Genomic DNA, 17,470 nt, shown 5'->3' on the forward strand with positions numbered 1-17,470 from the left:
TTCAGTTGTATATTTTTATTCTCAACTTCACATGCAATCCGCGTGGGTGCTGTAGCCATCTGCATGCTCCAGCCCCTTGAACCTGTATAACAGTCTGCAATACAAACAAAAATAGAGCACAAAGTGTTTAGAAATGAAACTTTCTTGCTCTGAAGTGCAAAATCTGTCATTATTGAGTGCATACATCAAGCTGCTCTTATGCCCTTGGCTTCAAAGCAAATGCATGACCTGAGCCAAAGCATGCAATGTGCTGAATCACATATTCAATCCATATGTAACATACTGTTTATTCTGCAGTTTGGAGGGTTACAGTACTGCCATTGAATGTAAATCTTACAGGTAAGTCCAGTTCTACAAGGATGTCTGAGGGCGTTAAACATCCTGGCTTTAAAAGGTAATTGATTAATAAGGATGTCTTTGATAATAAAAAGGCTAAATAATCCTATTAAAAAAACAATCAAGTTCTTGTGTGTTTTTGTACAGATTGTATGCGTTTGCCAAAAAAAGTCACAGTAAGTAAAAAGTAAACTTAATATTTGAAAGTTTAAAAACATTTTATTGGCGTTAAATTCAATATGGCGTCTAACCTGATAGTTTGCCAGACGTGACAAAATGTTGTAATGAGGCTCCATCTGCTGGCCGAATGCCTATTTTATTCTAGGAAGGAATCGGTGTAAAATGTTTCAATTATTAATTTATTTCAATTTGTACCATTACATGTGGCTATAATTTACTGTAATTAAATTATATTTTATCAGCGTTGCGATATTGAGTGATGCTACACCTTTAAATGTGAGCAGTGTCCCGACGTCATCACGTACATACGCGGCGCTTGATATATATTCATGAGAGTTGAAGTCATCGGTCTTTTCCCCGACTGTGTAGCAACGTTGCGCCATTAAACGAATCCAAAAACATCGGTCAAAATGGTAAGTCGAAATATGATGTTATTTATTTTATGCGTTAATAATATTCTGAAGTGTGACATTTTGTCACGATTTAATTGCTTGGAGTGGCTGAATTTGATTTAATAGTGAGGATGCTGCACGAGCCACTTGTGAAGCAGTGACTAGCATGTGAATTAAATCCTACCTATTCTAGAAGTTCATATGTACATTTACTGTTGAAAAGAAATGTTGATAAGTTAATCATTTTCAATAACTTCTTAGTTTGCAGTACTTTTTTGTAAATAAAGTTTTGCAAAAGTTACTGTAGCTACCTAAATGTACACTAGTATAAAATGATTACCCAAGATATATCAATCTATAATTTCATTTTACATGCTCCTCGTGGGTGCTGCCATTTTGAGATCACGTGAGCTATTACTGTTCATTGTCACTGAAATAAATAGCACAATCTGCCTTTTACTTAAATGACAGCCACTGCTCAGAGATTTGTTAGAATTGTGTGTTCACATTACATTTTAAAGGAGTAAAACCTAAACGTAGCTTTGGTCCTGCATAATTTGTACCTTTATGCATCCAGGCCGATTAGTAGTCATTATTTAGTCCAAAATCATTGGTACTGTTGGGATTGAGTGCACATTATGGTAAACTATTCTTTCTTAAAGGGGTGCTATTATGCTATTCCACTTCAACTTTAGTAAGTCTGTAATGTTGCTGTTCAAGCATAAAAAAGATCTGCAAAGTTACAAGGCTCAAAGTCCAATTAAAAACTAGGTATTTTGTTTAAGTGAACGTGACATACAGCCTAGTATGGTGACCCATACTCAGAATTTGTGCTATGCATATAACCCATCCAAAGTGCGCACACACACTGTGAACACACACCCAGAGCAGTGGGCAGCCATTTACGCTGTGGGGCCCGGAGAGCAGTTGGGGGTTCGGTGCCTTGCTCAAGGGCACCTAAGTCATGGTATTGCCGGCCTGAGACTCGAACCTACAACCCTAGGGTTAAGAGTCAAACTCTAACCACTAAGCTACTTCCCTAACAAAACACATTTCAAAAACCACCATTAACAACTCATGTGAACTACAACGCATGTTTTCCGGGATTTGTGATATCACAAATATTGACGAATGGGACGAGACCTGGTTGAGCTGCACTAGAGAAGGCAACAAGTGTTATCACTATGTCAGAGCCTTTCAGTAAACCACTCTTAGAACTTTTTTTTTTTTTATAATCTTTTATGGTTAACTACTGTGCAGTGGAAAGATTCCATGAATGTTAAAGGTTCTTCATGGAACCCTAGATTCCAATAAAGAACCTTTTATTTTTAAGAGTGTAAGGTGCCAAATATGAGAGCAGCCAGATATTATATTATTTGACTTATGAAATGTTGCATGATTGTCTGGCATATTTATTAAATAATTATAAAACTTGCTGTCTTGCAGGTGTGTGTGCGCGTGCAGAGACTATGCTCGTACAGGCCCATTGGTGAGAGGTTAAAGCCAGTATTGATGATGAACAAGATGGACCATGCATTGCTAGAGCTGCAGCTGGGCCCTGAAGAGCTGTACCAAACCTTTCAGCGCTTTCATTCGAGAACGTCAACATGATCATCTCCACCTATGGCAAGGATGAGAATGGACCCATGGGCAACATTGTGGTGAGTTCCTCATGGCTCGCTCATGGGACCTTTTAGATTTTTCAAATAACATATCCTTCTACACTATCTTGTGGTTTAATTTTAGACTAATTGTCCAAAAATGTTTTTAAAGTAAGTTAAGTGTACTTTTTAATATCCCGCTCTAAGATTGATCCAGTCGTTGGTACTATTGGCTTTGGATCTGGACTGCTTTCACTTTGAAGCAGTTTGCTGCAAATGGTGAAGCACAGCTGGGACCAGCTGAATGGTGCAAGAAGGTGGAGAACTTAAAGCTTTGGGAAGACGGGTGAGCTAGGAAAAACCCAAAAGAACAACACAACTGAATCAAATGTAATTTCTTTATGTAAAGTGACCATTTCTTACAGGTACATTAACCCTTCCTCTGGGAAGTGTAGCAAGTCTGCCACACCAGATGGAAAAAGCTTCCCAGAACTTGCCCATTTGATCATGGACCCCATTTTAAAAGTGAGTAATCTGCACTTTGAGTGCTAACATATGTTATCCAAGCCATTTATGATGATTTAAAAATTCTTCACTTTGACCTGATTGTCTTGATGAAAAATTTCAGTCTGACATGGCTGTTGTGAACTACTTTGGATTGTTTGACTCCTAAATATGGATATTTTATGGAATTCACTTTTTCCACTGTGTAGATATTTGATGCCATCACAAACTTCGAGGGAAACCTCTAAACCGATTGAGAAGATGGACATAAGATTAAATACTGAGGGCAAGACGAACACTTTGGAGATTTAGATGAATTCAAACCGTAAAGTCAAGATATGACTGTGGTTTTAAAATGCCTTATTGTATTATGGACCGACAGGCAATTGTGGTTTTTCCATGTTCCTAGTAAAATTGGAAATTAATGTTTTGTGCTTAAACTGTCAAATACAATTGCACAATTTATGTACTGTGTACATGGCTTGTATCCTAATACATATGGACATTGTGTGCTTGCTGTAGTATTAAAAGATATTAGCAACCTACCTCAAAGTAAAAATGTTTTTGTCATGAGAAACTTTGTAAGCCTGAAATATTGATAAGTGGATTTAAGTGGTAAGGTTTTGATATGCCATAATGAGAATGTATTCAGGTGTAGTATGTATGTGCATACTAGGTTATTATAAGTCTTCAGTTTCCATTTCAAAGTAAAACGGACTTCATTTCAGGATTTTAGGCTGTAAAAAAATCATTTGAATGTAAATGAGGGATTAATGTAAGGTCTTTTCGACCTGCACGTACTTTAGTGTTATCACTCCTGTTTTTTTTCCATTTGTATCATGTTAAATATGTCATCTATTCTGACTAGGGTCCATTAGTCAAAGTTGATTGATTGCATGTTAACTCTAATCAGCACTACCTGCTAAGGCAATCCCTGTTATTAGTACGTATAAAACCCATCAAAATATTATACTTAAGTACCTGTCACACATTTGAGGTCGGAACAACAAAGGGTGAATGTGAGTGCTAGTTTCAAAGCAATCTAACTTGGCGGGCAAAAAGATGTATATCCATTTGAGAAGGAACCCTAGACTTGGAAGTCAGCCTCATATGATTTTGCTCAGTAACCAAGTCAAAAAAATAAATTGTAACAATTTTTATATAAGCAAATGCCACTCAAAAACAAGCTCTTAGTATTCACTATTGTGTGTATATGCTGCATAAATTGATCCATTGTGACCCGAACTAGGGGTGCAGACTTTAATTAAACATACAGAAACAAGACAAGGACATATTTACAGCGCTTACAAGGTAAGCATTGATACATTCATGAAGCTGTTTCCTGTTCATTTTATATCAACATCTCAAGAAAAGAATATTCAGGATCTGTAATAGTAATGTGTCCACTGGAGTCAATACTTCAGAGCTTTTATACAATGGCATAGTGAATGCAAGTGCTTGTTTAATCACTATTAACTAGAAGGGCAACTATGGTAAAACAACACCTTATAAACATCTACTGTTCACACTGCTGTCAAAGAAATGGTGTTTCACCTCTAGCGAGGGGTGCAAGCCACTCAAAACGGGTACATAGTCAATTTTACAATGAATTGACATCTTAATCGAGATGTAGTGTACTTTACCCAAACTTACGGTTGCGCCTGGGGCTGAAGTGCATCAGTGCGACTTGAAAGACTGATGAGCATTGAGCAATCAAGGCTCAAAGGTGAGACCAAAAGAAACCCCACTTATCAACACTCAAATAAATACAAACAGAAAAGAGTTACCTCTAGAGTTGAACTGTACCTGTGGTAAATCACTGCAATGAAGAAGTTCACCTATTCGTTAATTAGCAATGACATTGGCTGGTCATAACATCAAGGTGGAACTATGTGGTGCTACTTGGGTAGAAAACAGAATTGGTACCCTAAGTACACTTTCAAAGTACTGAATTCTCATGCTTCAAATCTTAAAAACAAAAGCCTTTAGAAATGAGAGATCAGTATTTGGTCACCGGTCTACACAGAGACAGGTGAATTGGCCACACAATGCAATGCAAGAGTCCATAATCATGAGATTCTGCTTGGTCATTATGTGTAGAAGATGACCTCCGGGATTTGTCCATCCTCTACAGAAGTGCCATTGTTATTGCCTGCAGCATAGCAGAATGTAAAGCAGGTCTTGGTACCAGTAGCGGGGGCTTCGTGGGTGACTTTACGCATTCCCTTGGTCCCATAATGAGAATCTGGTCCCTGCAAAAGCATTCCATCAAAGGTTCATTTATAATACATGAAATACTGTATTAAATGATGCAGAAAAATGATTATTTATCACAGAAGGATTTCAAGGAATAGATAGGTCCATTGTCCAATAGCGTAGCAATGTTGGAAGCACAGCTCACAAATAAGTCACCTTTAAAACCAAACAGCTTTCTGTTGGTAAATGCAATGAATTTGCTTGACCAATTTGAACACGATGCAAAATCTGTATGGCAAAATCTTTTTCTCTCACACAAAATTCCAGATCCTATAGATTCCAATAAAAAATCATGTATTTTGCCAATGATAATTAATAGCCAGTAGACTTTAATTAATGAAGTATTAGCTAGTATTATTGAAACTGAAGACGCGAGGAACCATGATTTGTTACTTTCCATTGCTCATAGGTGTCAGGTGGTATTAAAATACCATTTTAGCATATAGATGGGCTGATACTCAAATTTTGAGTCTGTTTTACCTTGAGGGTGGCGCAGGCAATGTAGTTGACACTGGGAAGAATTTCCACCGGCTCCTTGAACATGACTCGGAAGGTACTGGCCGTTCCGTCGCAGCTAAAGCCTGTATCGTTCTGACCAAGAACGGTGTTGCTGTCTGTATGTATAATCTAGATTTGAGGAAAATATGCACCATTACCACACACGTACTGCCACATTTTCACACTCCCACCATCAGTAAACATACTCTCCAGGCAGTTCATGGTTGAAATAAGGAAAAAGAGCTTGGTTCTCACCTGGATGTTGACCTGATAATCAGTTGGACCATGTATGGACCCATAGAGCCCAAATCCCACCACAAATATTCTGCGGTTCACAGAAAACCTGTGAGGAATTTGAATGCAAATTTTATGACAACAGTTTTTAACATTCCACCTATATAAGGTACATAAAATGACTGGGATCAAATCCATGTTCCCATTTAGTGTCTCAGCACTTTCTCAATCAATGGTTTAAAAAAAAAAAAAAAAAAAAAACCTTACCGGATGCGGTCACTGGTTCCGCTGTAGCCCCAGCGGCTCTCCACTTGACTGAAGCGCGTGATGCTGCACTCTTTCCCCCGGAGGCAACAGCGAGGTCGGTCAATAAACTCTACGTGTGGTTTCGGATTGACAGTAAAATGCAGGAACAGACTGACCACCTCCCGGTCTGTGAGTATACCAGACTGAGCTGGACCTATCGCCCACACACACAAGGTTTAGCGCTATGGCTAGTGCCACTCAGGAAGCTAAAGTAGCTATCACTAGCCTTTTAGCTTAGCCAGACAATTGAAATACTGCAGATCCACTTGTCAGAAAAGCATTCAGAAATGGTTTCATAATCAAGGATCTGATGAAAATTACCTGCTGCAAACTCTTCAATAGTCATGAGCGGGAAGCGAATAAGGGAAATCGCTTTTCCCAACATTCTACGCTTGTTCTCCGGCGTGGGCTGTAACTGTTGTCTTTGGGCCTCAGCTTCTGCCCAACGTACCGCAGCCCCAAAGAGACGGACTTCCCGTACCCCCAGCGTATCTCTCTCCAGGACTGCCATGAGAGTGTCTGCACCGGAGGGAACACAATAGGCTCTATTTTTTGACTCACTCTTCTGATTGTATTTTGTTGTGATATTTGATACTTAAGAGCAATACCGAGGTCGACATCCGTAAAGCCCTCGGCGGCTAGCGCATCAGCGGTGTTCTTGTCGATATTTTCTAAGCATAGACTAGCCAGCTGGGGCTCATCAAAAAGCCGTGCCTGAAAGCAAAAGGAACTGTGTTTTCATATAATCTGTAATAGACTGCGTGCAAAAAAAGCAGACAACAAACACACTCAATAAGCTTGAGGTGCTGTTTGCTAGGATTTAAAAGGGAATCAAAGGTGCCGTCCAACATGTCAGTTCCTAGTGCCAATATCAACCCTGTGATTACCTGTGTGAGCAACATAAACGCATTGTCAGCACGTAGGTTTTTCTTTAAGAATTCAACGCAGTGGGCTTCGAGCGCAGGTACTGCATACTTTTTGGCAGTGTATAGCGTGGTCATAACGGTCTCTGGTCCAATTTGCACTTCATCAGAGTATAAAAATCTGCAATTGCAAAAGGAAAAAAAAAATACTATGGACTTGCCAGTTCACAGAAAGACAATGATAGATAGATAGATAGATAGATAGATAGATAGATAGATAGATAGATAGGAACACAGACATAAAGGGACATACGATATTGATCCCAGTTTAATTGTTGGTTTGAGACTTATAGCTTCTGTCAACAAAGGCTAATATATTTCAAAGTTCTGATTTATTGCAAACATTTACCACGGTTTATTTCCGCCAAGGTTTATTAGCCAGCACAATCATTTAAAAACTAACAAAGAATCCAGAATTCAGAATGTTGGGTAATAGTGGGAACAGAAACTGTATGGTATGTCGGCGGAAATCACGTGTATATGCCATGGCAAATGTTTAAATGTTTGCAAGGGTCTGCTGACTGCAGTTACATGGCAGAGGGCATCTGAAGGACGTTATGACAAACAGAGGTCAACACAAAGAAGAGCAGGACACAGCATTAAGCGTGCAGCGCAGCATTCCGCGGCCCATTCTTACTTGAGAAGGGCTAGAAATGCAGCCGGTTCCACATCTGGCAGTTCAATTTCGGTCGACGTTGTTGCCATGCCACCGTTGAACATGGCATCAAACACGGCACTTCCCACAGCGAGAGCAAATCTGCGAAGAGCAACGGGACCGGGCTGTAAATACGGCCATTTGAGGATTAAATATTGATTTATCCTCGCCGAGACAAATACTTTAGTTTATATCCATCGAGCGGGAGAGTTTGCCATAAGTTTAGTTTATTGCAAAATACAGAATGATTCAAAAATTACTCCAGTAAAACATACAAACAGACCGCTATTCATCCCTACCTGTGCGCTGGAATGCGCTGCACTCCCATTCCCTTCCCAACCAAAAAATGGACGTCACTTAGCACTTCGTTGTTAAACAAAAATGCAAACCTTTCTTTCACTGTACTTTTTGTCGCTTGCCAGTTGTAGACCGGCTCTCGATAAACCAAAACTGAAGCCGGGCTGCTGGGAAGCGAGGAGACGGCAGCGGACGCGTCGACGGAGGTGGACGCGGTAGATGAGGAGGAGGATGATGATGGTGTCGCCGTCATGTTTGACGCAGCGCCTGAAGTCGCTCCGCTCTGAGCGACCGACTGCCGGGGAGGGTTCTGCGCGCTCGGCGTGCTCCTCACCGCAGACTCGGCGCCTCCGCCGTTCTCCGGGCCTGACCGAGGGTTCGCGTTCCCCGCGCCCCGGTTCATCCCAACGGCTGCACCCACGGCTCCCCTGTTGCTTGCGGGTGAGGAATGAGCGCTGTTGCTCGGCGGTGCATTGCCAAGCGGCCCCGAAGTAGACAAGTTTAGACATGAGGATCTGCTATTGCTTTCACCCGCAGCCATCTTGGATGGTGAACACTGCAGGCTCTGCTGGAATAAATACACACAACAGCGCATAACCAGAAATACTGGCCAAATGATTGCCTTTCCACGAGAGACTCGAACATCACCGAGCCCCCTTTTAATTAACTCGGCCTTCCTTCTTACAATTAATTGTAGTTTTCATGTTTAGGTTGTGACCGTTTTATTCTCCATCCAACGCTTTATTAGAGTGGAGGCAAGCGTGCGTGGAAAGTTTTCATTTTAGGAAGTGTGACTGTGGAAAGTGGCATGAAACTAAGAGAGTGACTTTTCCCACATGGACAAAAATTAAGTGTTTGAAATTAGCTTAACCATTTGAGTAGTGTAAATGTGAACATTTACGTTCAATAATACTGTAGAATCAATCAACGAGTGCAAATTTTCAGATTTCTTTTCTTTTTTTTTAAGTAAATCATTATATCCAAAATTTTTTTATTATTAATTATTTGTAATAGATATTTATGTGAATTTTAAAAATGTGAATTACGTCAAATCTTAAATCACTCAATTAATTAATTCACTCATTCACTTATTTATTATACATTCATCAGTTCCTTCCCGAGTTGGCTAGATATCTGTTTAGTGTAAAATTTTACTGCGAACCAGTGAAATATCATTAACAGCAGTTGACCCAAGCACCTTTGTAATGCCTATTACAATAATAACGATAATGAAATAATAATACAAGTTAAGATACAAGTAATTATTAGGAATATACAATGAATTAACATCATGGAGTAGTGTAAACAATATATTGCTGATCTTAATAATAGTTTGCCTTAACTTCAGTACAGTGACAATAAAAGCCAATTATTTAATTTGGGAAATATTCTTTCTAAAATCATACTTCATTATTTCTCCCACGGTATACATTTTGTATTTACTAATGTACTACTACAGTTTTATTACAGAGCCATAATTAGGCATAAAAAGTGCTGTTGTAATTTACTGCAAGTGTAGTAATTTTGTAGTTGGTTTTATGGCAAAAAATAAATAAATACTAGTTAAACCATGGTTACTGTAGTGGTACTGTACTGTAGTTTGGTTAATTTTCGTGAGGGTCTTATTGGGCATTTGGAAGACACTAATAAGTATTCATGATTTAACTGACAAATCAGTGTAAATTTCCAACAATCTCTCTAGCCTATGAAATGATTTAATAGGCTTCTACTTTATCATGAATGCTGGTGAAGTGCTGGAAAAGTCATGGAATATCATTGGATATTCATTTATGTGATGCATCTAGTTTTTAAACATAATTTTGTTTGGGTCAAATAACTTTTTAATGGAAGAAAATAAAGGGTATGCTACCTGTACGAAAATATGACTTAATTGATTCATATATTAATATTATTATATATTTATTCCATAATTAGTGGCCCAACTGTTGAATATAATTGAGTAGTTATAGCAGAAAATGGACAAATGCTTTAAAACTCAATAAAAATAACTTTATTTTCAGTCATGCGTAATGCAAATGAAGCACGTTGCCATTCGCCCCGCCTACCCAAACCCGCAAACCAATCAAAACCACCAAGGAACTGTCAATCAGACTAAGGTTTGTGGCTGAGCTAGCGTTTGCGTTAAGAAAAAAGGCATTAATTTAGGTAAGTGGAAGTATTGTGTATTAAACGAGCGGGAGATTTTGATAAATATATATAGATATGTAAAAATATAAATAAATAATCTGTCGTAATGAGGACGCCATTTATTTATTTATTTAATGTGCGCTTCAACAGAGGCTAGTTAGCCAACTATGCTACTTTAGCTAATAATAATAACCGGTGATGCAGAGAAAAGTCATTTTTAAGCATTAATATGCACCTCAAGCTCTCACTCCCATGCATCTGTGTTTGCAAATATACAACCTACTACATATTTTAAGCAAACAAAACACATAATATATAAACCAACTATATTTATTTAATAATGGCAGTGTTTACAAACACGATGTCTATTTAGACAGCATTATTTTAGTATCATTTAGATACTAAAATTGTTTTACTAATATTTTTGATCGTATTTTTGTATTTTCTTTGTTAATTTTAGTTACTTTTTATGTAATTTTGTTGATTGGTTATATATATATATATATATATATATATATATATATATATATATATATATATGTATGTGTGGTGTATGTGTGTATAAAATAATTTTTCTACCCTTTGTTGTTTGTTTGTGTGTGTCCCAGAATTAATTGAAATTCATGAAATGGGTGGTGTGAAGCAAGAGCAAACTGATGCTCCTGCATCTAAAGACTCTCAACACACAGATAATGCTCAAGAGGAGGTAAGATCAGGATTCCTTAGACTTTTGCAATAATTTTGATTATGTATCACAAAGTACCTTAGCTATGTAATTGCATCATTGTAAAAGGTTTTTGTGGTCAGTATAGTCAGTCACACTGATATTTTCCTTAACGCTCTTCCCATATTTTAATATATTCATAACAATTTGAATTGATTTGTTACAGAACCAATCGACTTCACAGCCAGTAAAGAAGCGAGGCTGGCCAAAAGGGAAGAAGAGAAAGAAGGTCTTACCAAATGGCCCCAAGGCTCCGGTTACTGGTTATGTGCGTTTCTTGAATGAGAGACGGGAACACATCCGAGCACTTCACCCTGATCTTCCCTTCCCAGAAATTACCAAGAGACTTGGGGCAGAATGGAGCCGTCTGGCTCCTCATGATAAACAGGTATTGTGTGTGTGTGTGTGTGTGTGTAACTGTCCATTTGTTTCCTCTTAAAATAAGTGTTCACCCAAAATTTAAAATTTACTCACCTTCAGGCCATACATGAGTTTGTTTCTTCTTTAGAATAGATTGAGTAATTCAGCATTACTTCACTTGCTCACCAGTGGATCCTCTGCAGTGCATGGGTGACGTAAGAATGAGAGTCTAAACAGATGATAAAAACATCAAAATAATCCCCAAGTAATCCACACCACTACAGTACATTAATTAACATATTTTGAAGTGGAAAGCAACATTTGCTTTTGACTACAATGCATTCATAATTATTAGGCACATTGATATTCTGATCATATATTTTTTTTCCAAGCACGTTTTACTAATTCCATTATTTTACTAGTTCCATATTACTAATACTAATAAAATACTTGAATTCGCAAAGTTTAAGGGTTTCTTCACCCCAAAATTAAATCTTAGCCCATATCGTTCACAACCTGTAAAAGCATCATTTGTCTTCAGAACACAATTTAAGATATTTTGGATGAAAACCGGGAGGCTTGTGACTTTCCCATAGACTGCCAAGTAAATTACACTGTCAAGGTCCAGAAAAGTATGAAAAGTATCATCTTAATACTTTTTGTATTCGAAGAAGACAAAAATAACGGCTTTATTCAACAATTTGTCTCCTCTGTGTCTCTCCACATCACCGTAGCACCATTTTGGAGAATATGAACTCAACACAGGCAGCGTATGCTCTTCAGTGTCAGCCGCAGCACAAGGATACATTTTCTACATGAATTTACTCTTTGATTTGAAAGAAAACAGCACATCCGTGTGGCACAGCTGACACAAAAGAGCATTTGCTGCCTGCGTTCAGCTAAAAGTGACATGTAAACTAAAAAGAATTAAGAATTATTGTGAAGAATTCGGTGTGAATCCATCAGGATCCATTTAGTCTCCAGTGCCACAATTTTCCAAAAATACAACCTCCCTGAAGTCTCCAGAAGTACAATGTGTTAGGTTATCAGAAACTTTGCTTGGGTTAATTAGGCCTGGTCCAAATACCATTTTTTGAGCTTCGAAGCTTAGGCAGTAATCAACACCGAATATTCAAAGCTTCGGAGGTAGGGGGCTGAACATATTTTTCTCTCAACACCGTGCCTACACCGGACGCAGTGTTGCAACAAAATACAATAGAACATATTATGCTGTCTACACTGGATGCAGTTCAGTGGACAGTCGACAATTCCCGACAATAAACTGCTCCTGCATTCTATTTTTGACATACTGAGACAAATTTCTAATTATTTTCAATGGTGACTTTGTAGACCGACTTTAGCTGTTGCGGCGCATCAAAAAGGCAGGAATCTCTGTATGTTTGCATTTTTATTACGTGGAAAACCATTCATCCAATCGACTTCACGCATGGCGGGTGTGTTGCTGCGGTCCCAAGGGAGTGCAGTGTCGCATTTTGGTGCTTTTTTTTTTCGCTTCTTCGGCTTTTGTTGTGGTACTGGAGTGCTTTGGATTACACTTACACCTTAAATGGCCTGAGGCTGAATAAATTGTCAGCAAACTTGCATTTTTGGGTGAACTTTTCCTTGGAATATTATCCTCCTGATGAAAATGAATTAAAAAATTTTTTTTTTTTTAAACAGCGGTACCTAGATGAAGCCGAAAGGGACAAAATGCAGTATGCACGAGAACTCAGGGAGTATCAAAAAAGTGAAGCTTATCAGATCACATGTGCAAAAGTTCAGGACAAGAGAATTAAGAGCGGTAAAAATTCTCTCTCTCTTTTTAGGGGTTGTTATTTGCATGCACTTTTCTGGTGATTTTGTTTTTGTTTTTTTTACGAGTTTGCTATAATTTGCAACTCAAAATTAGGAATGGTACAAATGTTAGTTTTAGAGTGAATCATTTGTTTGTTTATTTGTTTTACAGAGGAGTTGACTTCTGTCATTATCAATGCCAACAGTTCAGGGTCTACAGGTTTTAAGGTAAGTATACCAACAAAGCCTGAATTCTCAAACATTCTCGCCCCATTCCTGAAGTAGTAAGCGTGGAAATTATTCTTGCAACCTGCCTCATGAAACAATTTCCTTTCAGAACTCAGACTTAACGCCCAGATTTGACGTCCCTATTTTCACAGAAGAATTTTTAGACCAAAACAAAGGTACGTTTTTTTTTTTTTCTTCTTTCTTAGAACAAACCATAAACATCAATGTGGAAAGCTATATTCTTAAAACTTCTCATTTCCCAGCACGAGAAGCAGAGCTGCGGAGACTGCGCAAGGCTAATGTGGAGTTCGAAGAGCAGAATGCGGTTCTCCAGAAGCACATTTCCGACATGTTCAGCGCTAAAGAGCGGCTGGAGGCTGAGCTGGGCCAGGATGAGCTGCGCACGCAAGCTCTACAGCGCCGCCTTCAGGCGATCAAACAGACACTGCTCAACAGCCTGGCCACTGTGCCTTTGCCAGGTCAGTACTGTACTGTGCCCATAATACCAGTACCATGATTGATTCTTTTTTTTTGTTGCAGTGGGAAACAGCTTTGTTTTTTGCTCAGGCATGGGCGAGATGCCATCGATTGGAACGCTGGACTCGTACCTGAGTCGCTTGAGTAGTGCTTTAGAGAGCAGGCCTCATGAGCATTGCAACTTAGTCCTCAAGCTACAAGAGCTCTTGGCTCACCTAGACAGGTAACTATTTCTGCCTCTGGCTTGCGATACTATGCACCATAAAGGCCTTTTTACACTGAGTGCAACGCGATAAAGCAAGGCGAATCGCCAACGAATGGTGCTTTGACACCAAGCATTAAAAGATTGATCGCTGCCTTCTAATTCTCGCCCTGCACGCTAGGTGGCGCTGACCAACAAAGCACTTTTCCTCAGTCGTGTATCCCTTATACAGAGTTCACATCGGCTGCTGCTCAATACACAGCATTAAATCAAGATAGATAAAGTTTAGCTCTACACCAGAAACCCAAACTATATATAACGCTTACAAGAATACATCTTAAAATATACCTGCTTATCATTTGTCATAAACATGCTTTATTGTTATGAAAATACCATGAGCTGCATAAAAAAATTTGCTTTCATATTTCATATGTAGAAAAATTGTTTCTCTTAATATTTAATATTCACACGGAAGGGCAGGAGATATGATCACATGATTGATCAGATAGATTGATAGATCTGAAAGCGCTCCGACTCGCTCGTGGACATGGAAGAAAATGGACAGTGCTCTTCAGATCACATAATTCAGTGGGAAATTTACAGAAAAGATATTCTGTGTAAAGAACATGTGAGAATAAATGTGTTCTTGGATACTAATGATAACAAGAACTCAGCATCCACTCTATTCTCTCTTGGATACTCTTCTTAGCCCCATGGGGATCTATTGTTTAGATTCAAAAGTCTTATTGTGACAGATTTTCATGTTGAGTGTGAAAAGGCCTTACTTAAGGGAAAATACAGATTCTGTAATAACAGGTTCACCCAAACATGAAAATAATGAAGACATGTTGAAGCTACCAAACAGTTGATGGAAGTTATTAGCTTACATAGTAGTGTTTTTTTCATACTATGGAAGGCAATTACTACCATCAAGTGTTTGGTTACCAACATTCTTCAAAATATTGTTCAACAGAAGAAAGAAAGGTTTGGGTCAACTTGAGCATGAATTGATGACAGATATTTCATTTTTGGGTGAACTATCCACTTAATAACTAATGTACTTAAGTATTAAAAGTAAAAACAGGCAAAATCTTTTCTTTTTTTTTTCTCCTTCATTATTTCGCTTTTCATAACATGTTCTTTCATAGTAGTGGAAAGGAAACATCTTGCGAAAATATTTGTTTTATTACACTTTATCAGTTAAGGGAAGTCGTGGCCTAATGGTTAGAGAGTCGGACTCCCAATCGAAAGGTTGTGAGTTCGAGTCCCGGGCCGGCAGGAATTGTGGGTGGGGGGAGTGCATGTACAGTTCTCTCTCCACCTTCAATACCACGACTTAGGTGCCCTTGAGCAAGGCATCGAACCCCCAACTGCTCCCCGGGCGCCGCAGCATAAATGGCTGCCCACTGCTCCGGGTGTGTGCTCACAGTGTGTGTGTGTGTGTGTGTGTGTTCACTGCTCTGTGTGTGTGTGCATTTCGGATGGGTTAAATGCAGAAAAAAAACTTTAAAAACCTAAAAAACCTTTTGTTCCTGGCTATTGAAAGTATAAAAAGAGATATTCAAAATCTTTTAACTCTGTTATATGTCAACAGAAATAGGCCTAAACAAAAATTTTAATTGTTGATGATAATTCAAGTGTCCAATAAGTGTAAATGACAAAATTTGGAATTAAATGTGTAAGTTTCCCAAAAGAAAAATACTCAAGTACTTAAGTAAAGTACGAATTTAAAAATACTTTGTTACTGTCCGCCACTGCATATTCATACATATGCTGTTGGAGATTTATTTATGACTCTGTAAGCATGTTATCTGATGGACATCTTTTTCTTCTTTATTTTCCTCCAGTGAGAAGCTTTGAAAACATGTCTATAGCTGTGGAGGGATCTGAACGTCCCAAGCATTTGGAAGGCCTGGGCCCCTATGCTTTGCCTCACAAGGTGTAACAGGCCATGCGGTTTAATGGGATTTTTTCACTCGACGATAAGCTAATTTGTAACACTGTTCAAAATCATTGACATGTAATCTAATACCATATTGCTGTTTTCACAAATACAGCAGTTCATTGAAAGACTAAATCCATTTAGAAACACGGAAAGCATGGTTTAAAGGCATGCTATGTTTTTTTTCCAAGGTGATATTGTCTTTATGAAGTTGTAATGAAATGTAAAGTGCAGCGCTTTACATTGGGTGACCTGAACCCTTGCTGCACAGTGCTGTGGATTGCAAGAACCTCTTGAGAATTGCTCCATGAATTTTATGAATATGATGATCTAAACATTGAATAACATTCCTAATCATTATGTTTTCTGAATTAAAATTTCTAAATAATGTTGGTTTTTCCTTGCATTCCATTTTGAACAAACCATAAGTCAGTTGGCATTGCAAAGGGAAACTGAATTTTAGCATTGAAATATTTCAGGTGTCAAGAGTTTACACTGCTTTAGTGTAGTTGAATGGATTTCTTTTTTTTCAGGATTGTATCAATTATTTTAATATGAAAAAAAAAACAAAGTCTGGGAGAATTATTTTAAATTTTTTGTTTTGTTTTTTTATGATTCCATTACATTATTCAGCTTTGAGATGTACGTTTATCCAGTAGAGGGTGACATTGGCCACAACATACAGAAAAGTTCTGTAATCTAAAGATAAAAAGGGAGTGTTCCCTTAAGCAAAAAAAAAAAAAAAAGTATACATCTTATACATTTTTTTTGTATATCAAATTAACAAAAATTTTCTCCAGACCTAAAAATGTAATATGACTTTATCCACCTTCTCTTACTGAATGCAGCCAAAATGAACTAAAAGTCACAACTGTCAAACAATCCTTTTTTTTTTAATGATTTAACTCTTTATACTTTAGATCAAATAAAAAAGTAGGTTATTTCATAATTGCAACCACTGCTTTGAAAGACAATTGCCATACAAATTTCTCTTTAGCTTTATTCTTTTAATTAATATTCTCATAAAGTAAGGAATTGGTATTCAATTAAAGTATATGTTACATAATGTTATGGACAAACAGACTCGGTCACCATTCACTTTCACAGTATCTTTTTTGACAAGTCAATGGAGTTTGAGACCGTTCACGCTTCGTTTTTGTTTCACCTCAGAAAGTAAGTCACACGAGTTTGTCTGTGAGTAACAACATGTCCGTGAGTAAATAATGGCAATTTTGGATTTTTTTTTCAGGGTGAACTATCCCTTTAAGTGGGTTTTTCGACGGATTAAAAGGGCTATTGGATTTTTTCGGATACCCAAATCTTAATTTCTAACAAATTTCCAAATAAAACGATATTTTTTAATTGCCGACCATTATAAATGGACAGTTCTTAATAATTGTTCCACACTTTGGT

At 38.0% G+C, this 17,470-nt stretch overlaps 2 protein-coding genes, 2 long non-coding RNA genes and 1 other non-coding gene across 7 annotated transcripts; 3 read left to right on the forward strand and 2 right to left on the reverse strand.

Moving 5' to 3' along the window:
• Positions 1-391, reverse strand: LOC132131966 (uncharacterized). The gene is made up of 2 exons (XR_009428979.1): positions 284-391; positions 1-94 (listed from the first exon to the last, which is right to left on the reverse strand). It is a non-coding gene; the product is annotated as an uncharacterized LOC132131966 (long non-coding RNA).
• Positions 392-828: 437 nt separating this feature from the next.
• Positions 829-3,557, forward strand: LOC132131769 (uncharacterized). The gene is made up of 4 exons (XR_009428944.1): positions 829-929; positions 2,373-2,569; positions 2,727-3,034; positions 3,223-3,557. It is a non-coding gene; the product is annotated as an uncharacterized LOC132131769 (long non-coding RNA).
• On the forward strand, positions 3,079-3,144 carry LOC132132008 (small nucleolar RNA SNORD37). Its single transcript, XR_009428988.1, has one exon. It is a non-coding gene; the product is annotated as a small nucleolar RNA SNORD37 (small nucleolar RNA).
• Positions 3,558-4,246: 689 nt separating the features above from the next.
• On the reverse strand, positions 4,247-8,924 carry LOC132131138 (BTB/POZ domain-containing protein 2-like). Of its 3 annotated transcripts, none has more exons than XM_059543116.1 (9): positions 8,185-8,924; positions 7,868-7,987; positions 7,195-7,351; positions 6,916-7,021; positions 6,629-6,826; positions 6,269-6,461; positions 6,023-6,110; positions 5,750-5,896; positions 4,247-5,265 (listed from the first exon to the last, which is right to left on the reverse strand). In XM_059543116.1, the coding sequence occupies exons 1-9, from the start codon at positions 8,775-8,777 to the stop codon at positions 5,104-5,106; spliced, it is 1,764 nt and encodes a 587-aa protein (XP_059399099.1). In that variant the 5' UTR covers positions 8,778-8,924; the 3' UTR covers positions 4,247-5,103. The 3 variants fall into 3 exon arrangements, with proteins under 3 accessions (XP_059399099.1, XP_059399100.1, XP_059399101.1); XM_059543117.1 differs by having other exon boundaries at positions 8,275-8,923; XM_059543118.1 differs by lacking the exon at positions 7,868-7,987 and having other exon boundaries at positions 8,275-8,923.
• Positions 8,925-10,905: 1,981 nt separating this feature from the next.
• LOC132131104 (SWI/SNF-related matrix-associated actin-dependent regulator of chromatin subfamily E member 1-related-like) lies at positions 10,906-16,450 on the forward strand. The gene is made up of 8 exons (XM_059543041.1): positions 10,906-11,036; positions 11,221-11,442; positions 13,095-13,215; positions 13,381-13,436; positions 13,546-13,612; positions 13,700-13,915; positions 14,004-14,136; positions 15,963-16,450. The coding sequence occupies exons 1-8, from the start codon at positions 10,959-10,961 to the stop codon at positions 15,973-15,975; spliced, it is 906 nt and encodes a 301-aa protein (XP_059399024.1). The 5' UTR covers positions 10,906-10,958; the 3' UTR covers positions 15,976-16,450.
• The last annotated feature ends 1,020 nt before the right edge of the window (positions 16,451-17,470 follow it).

This window comes from Carassius carassius, chromosome 48, assembly GCF_963082965.1.
Source record: "Carassius carassius chromosome 48, fCarCar2.1, whole genome shotgun sequence".
Classification (NCBI taxonomy): domain Eukaryota; kingdom Metazoa; phylum Chordata; class Actinopteri; order Cypriniformes; family Cyprinidae; genus Carassius; species Carassius carassius.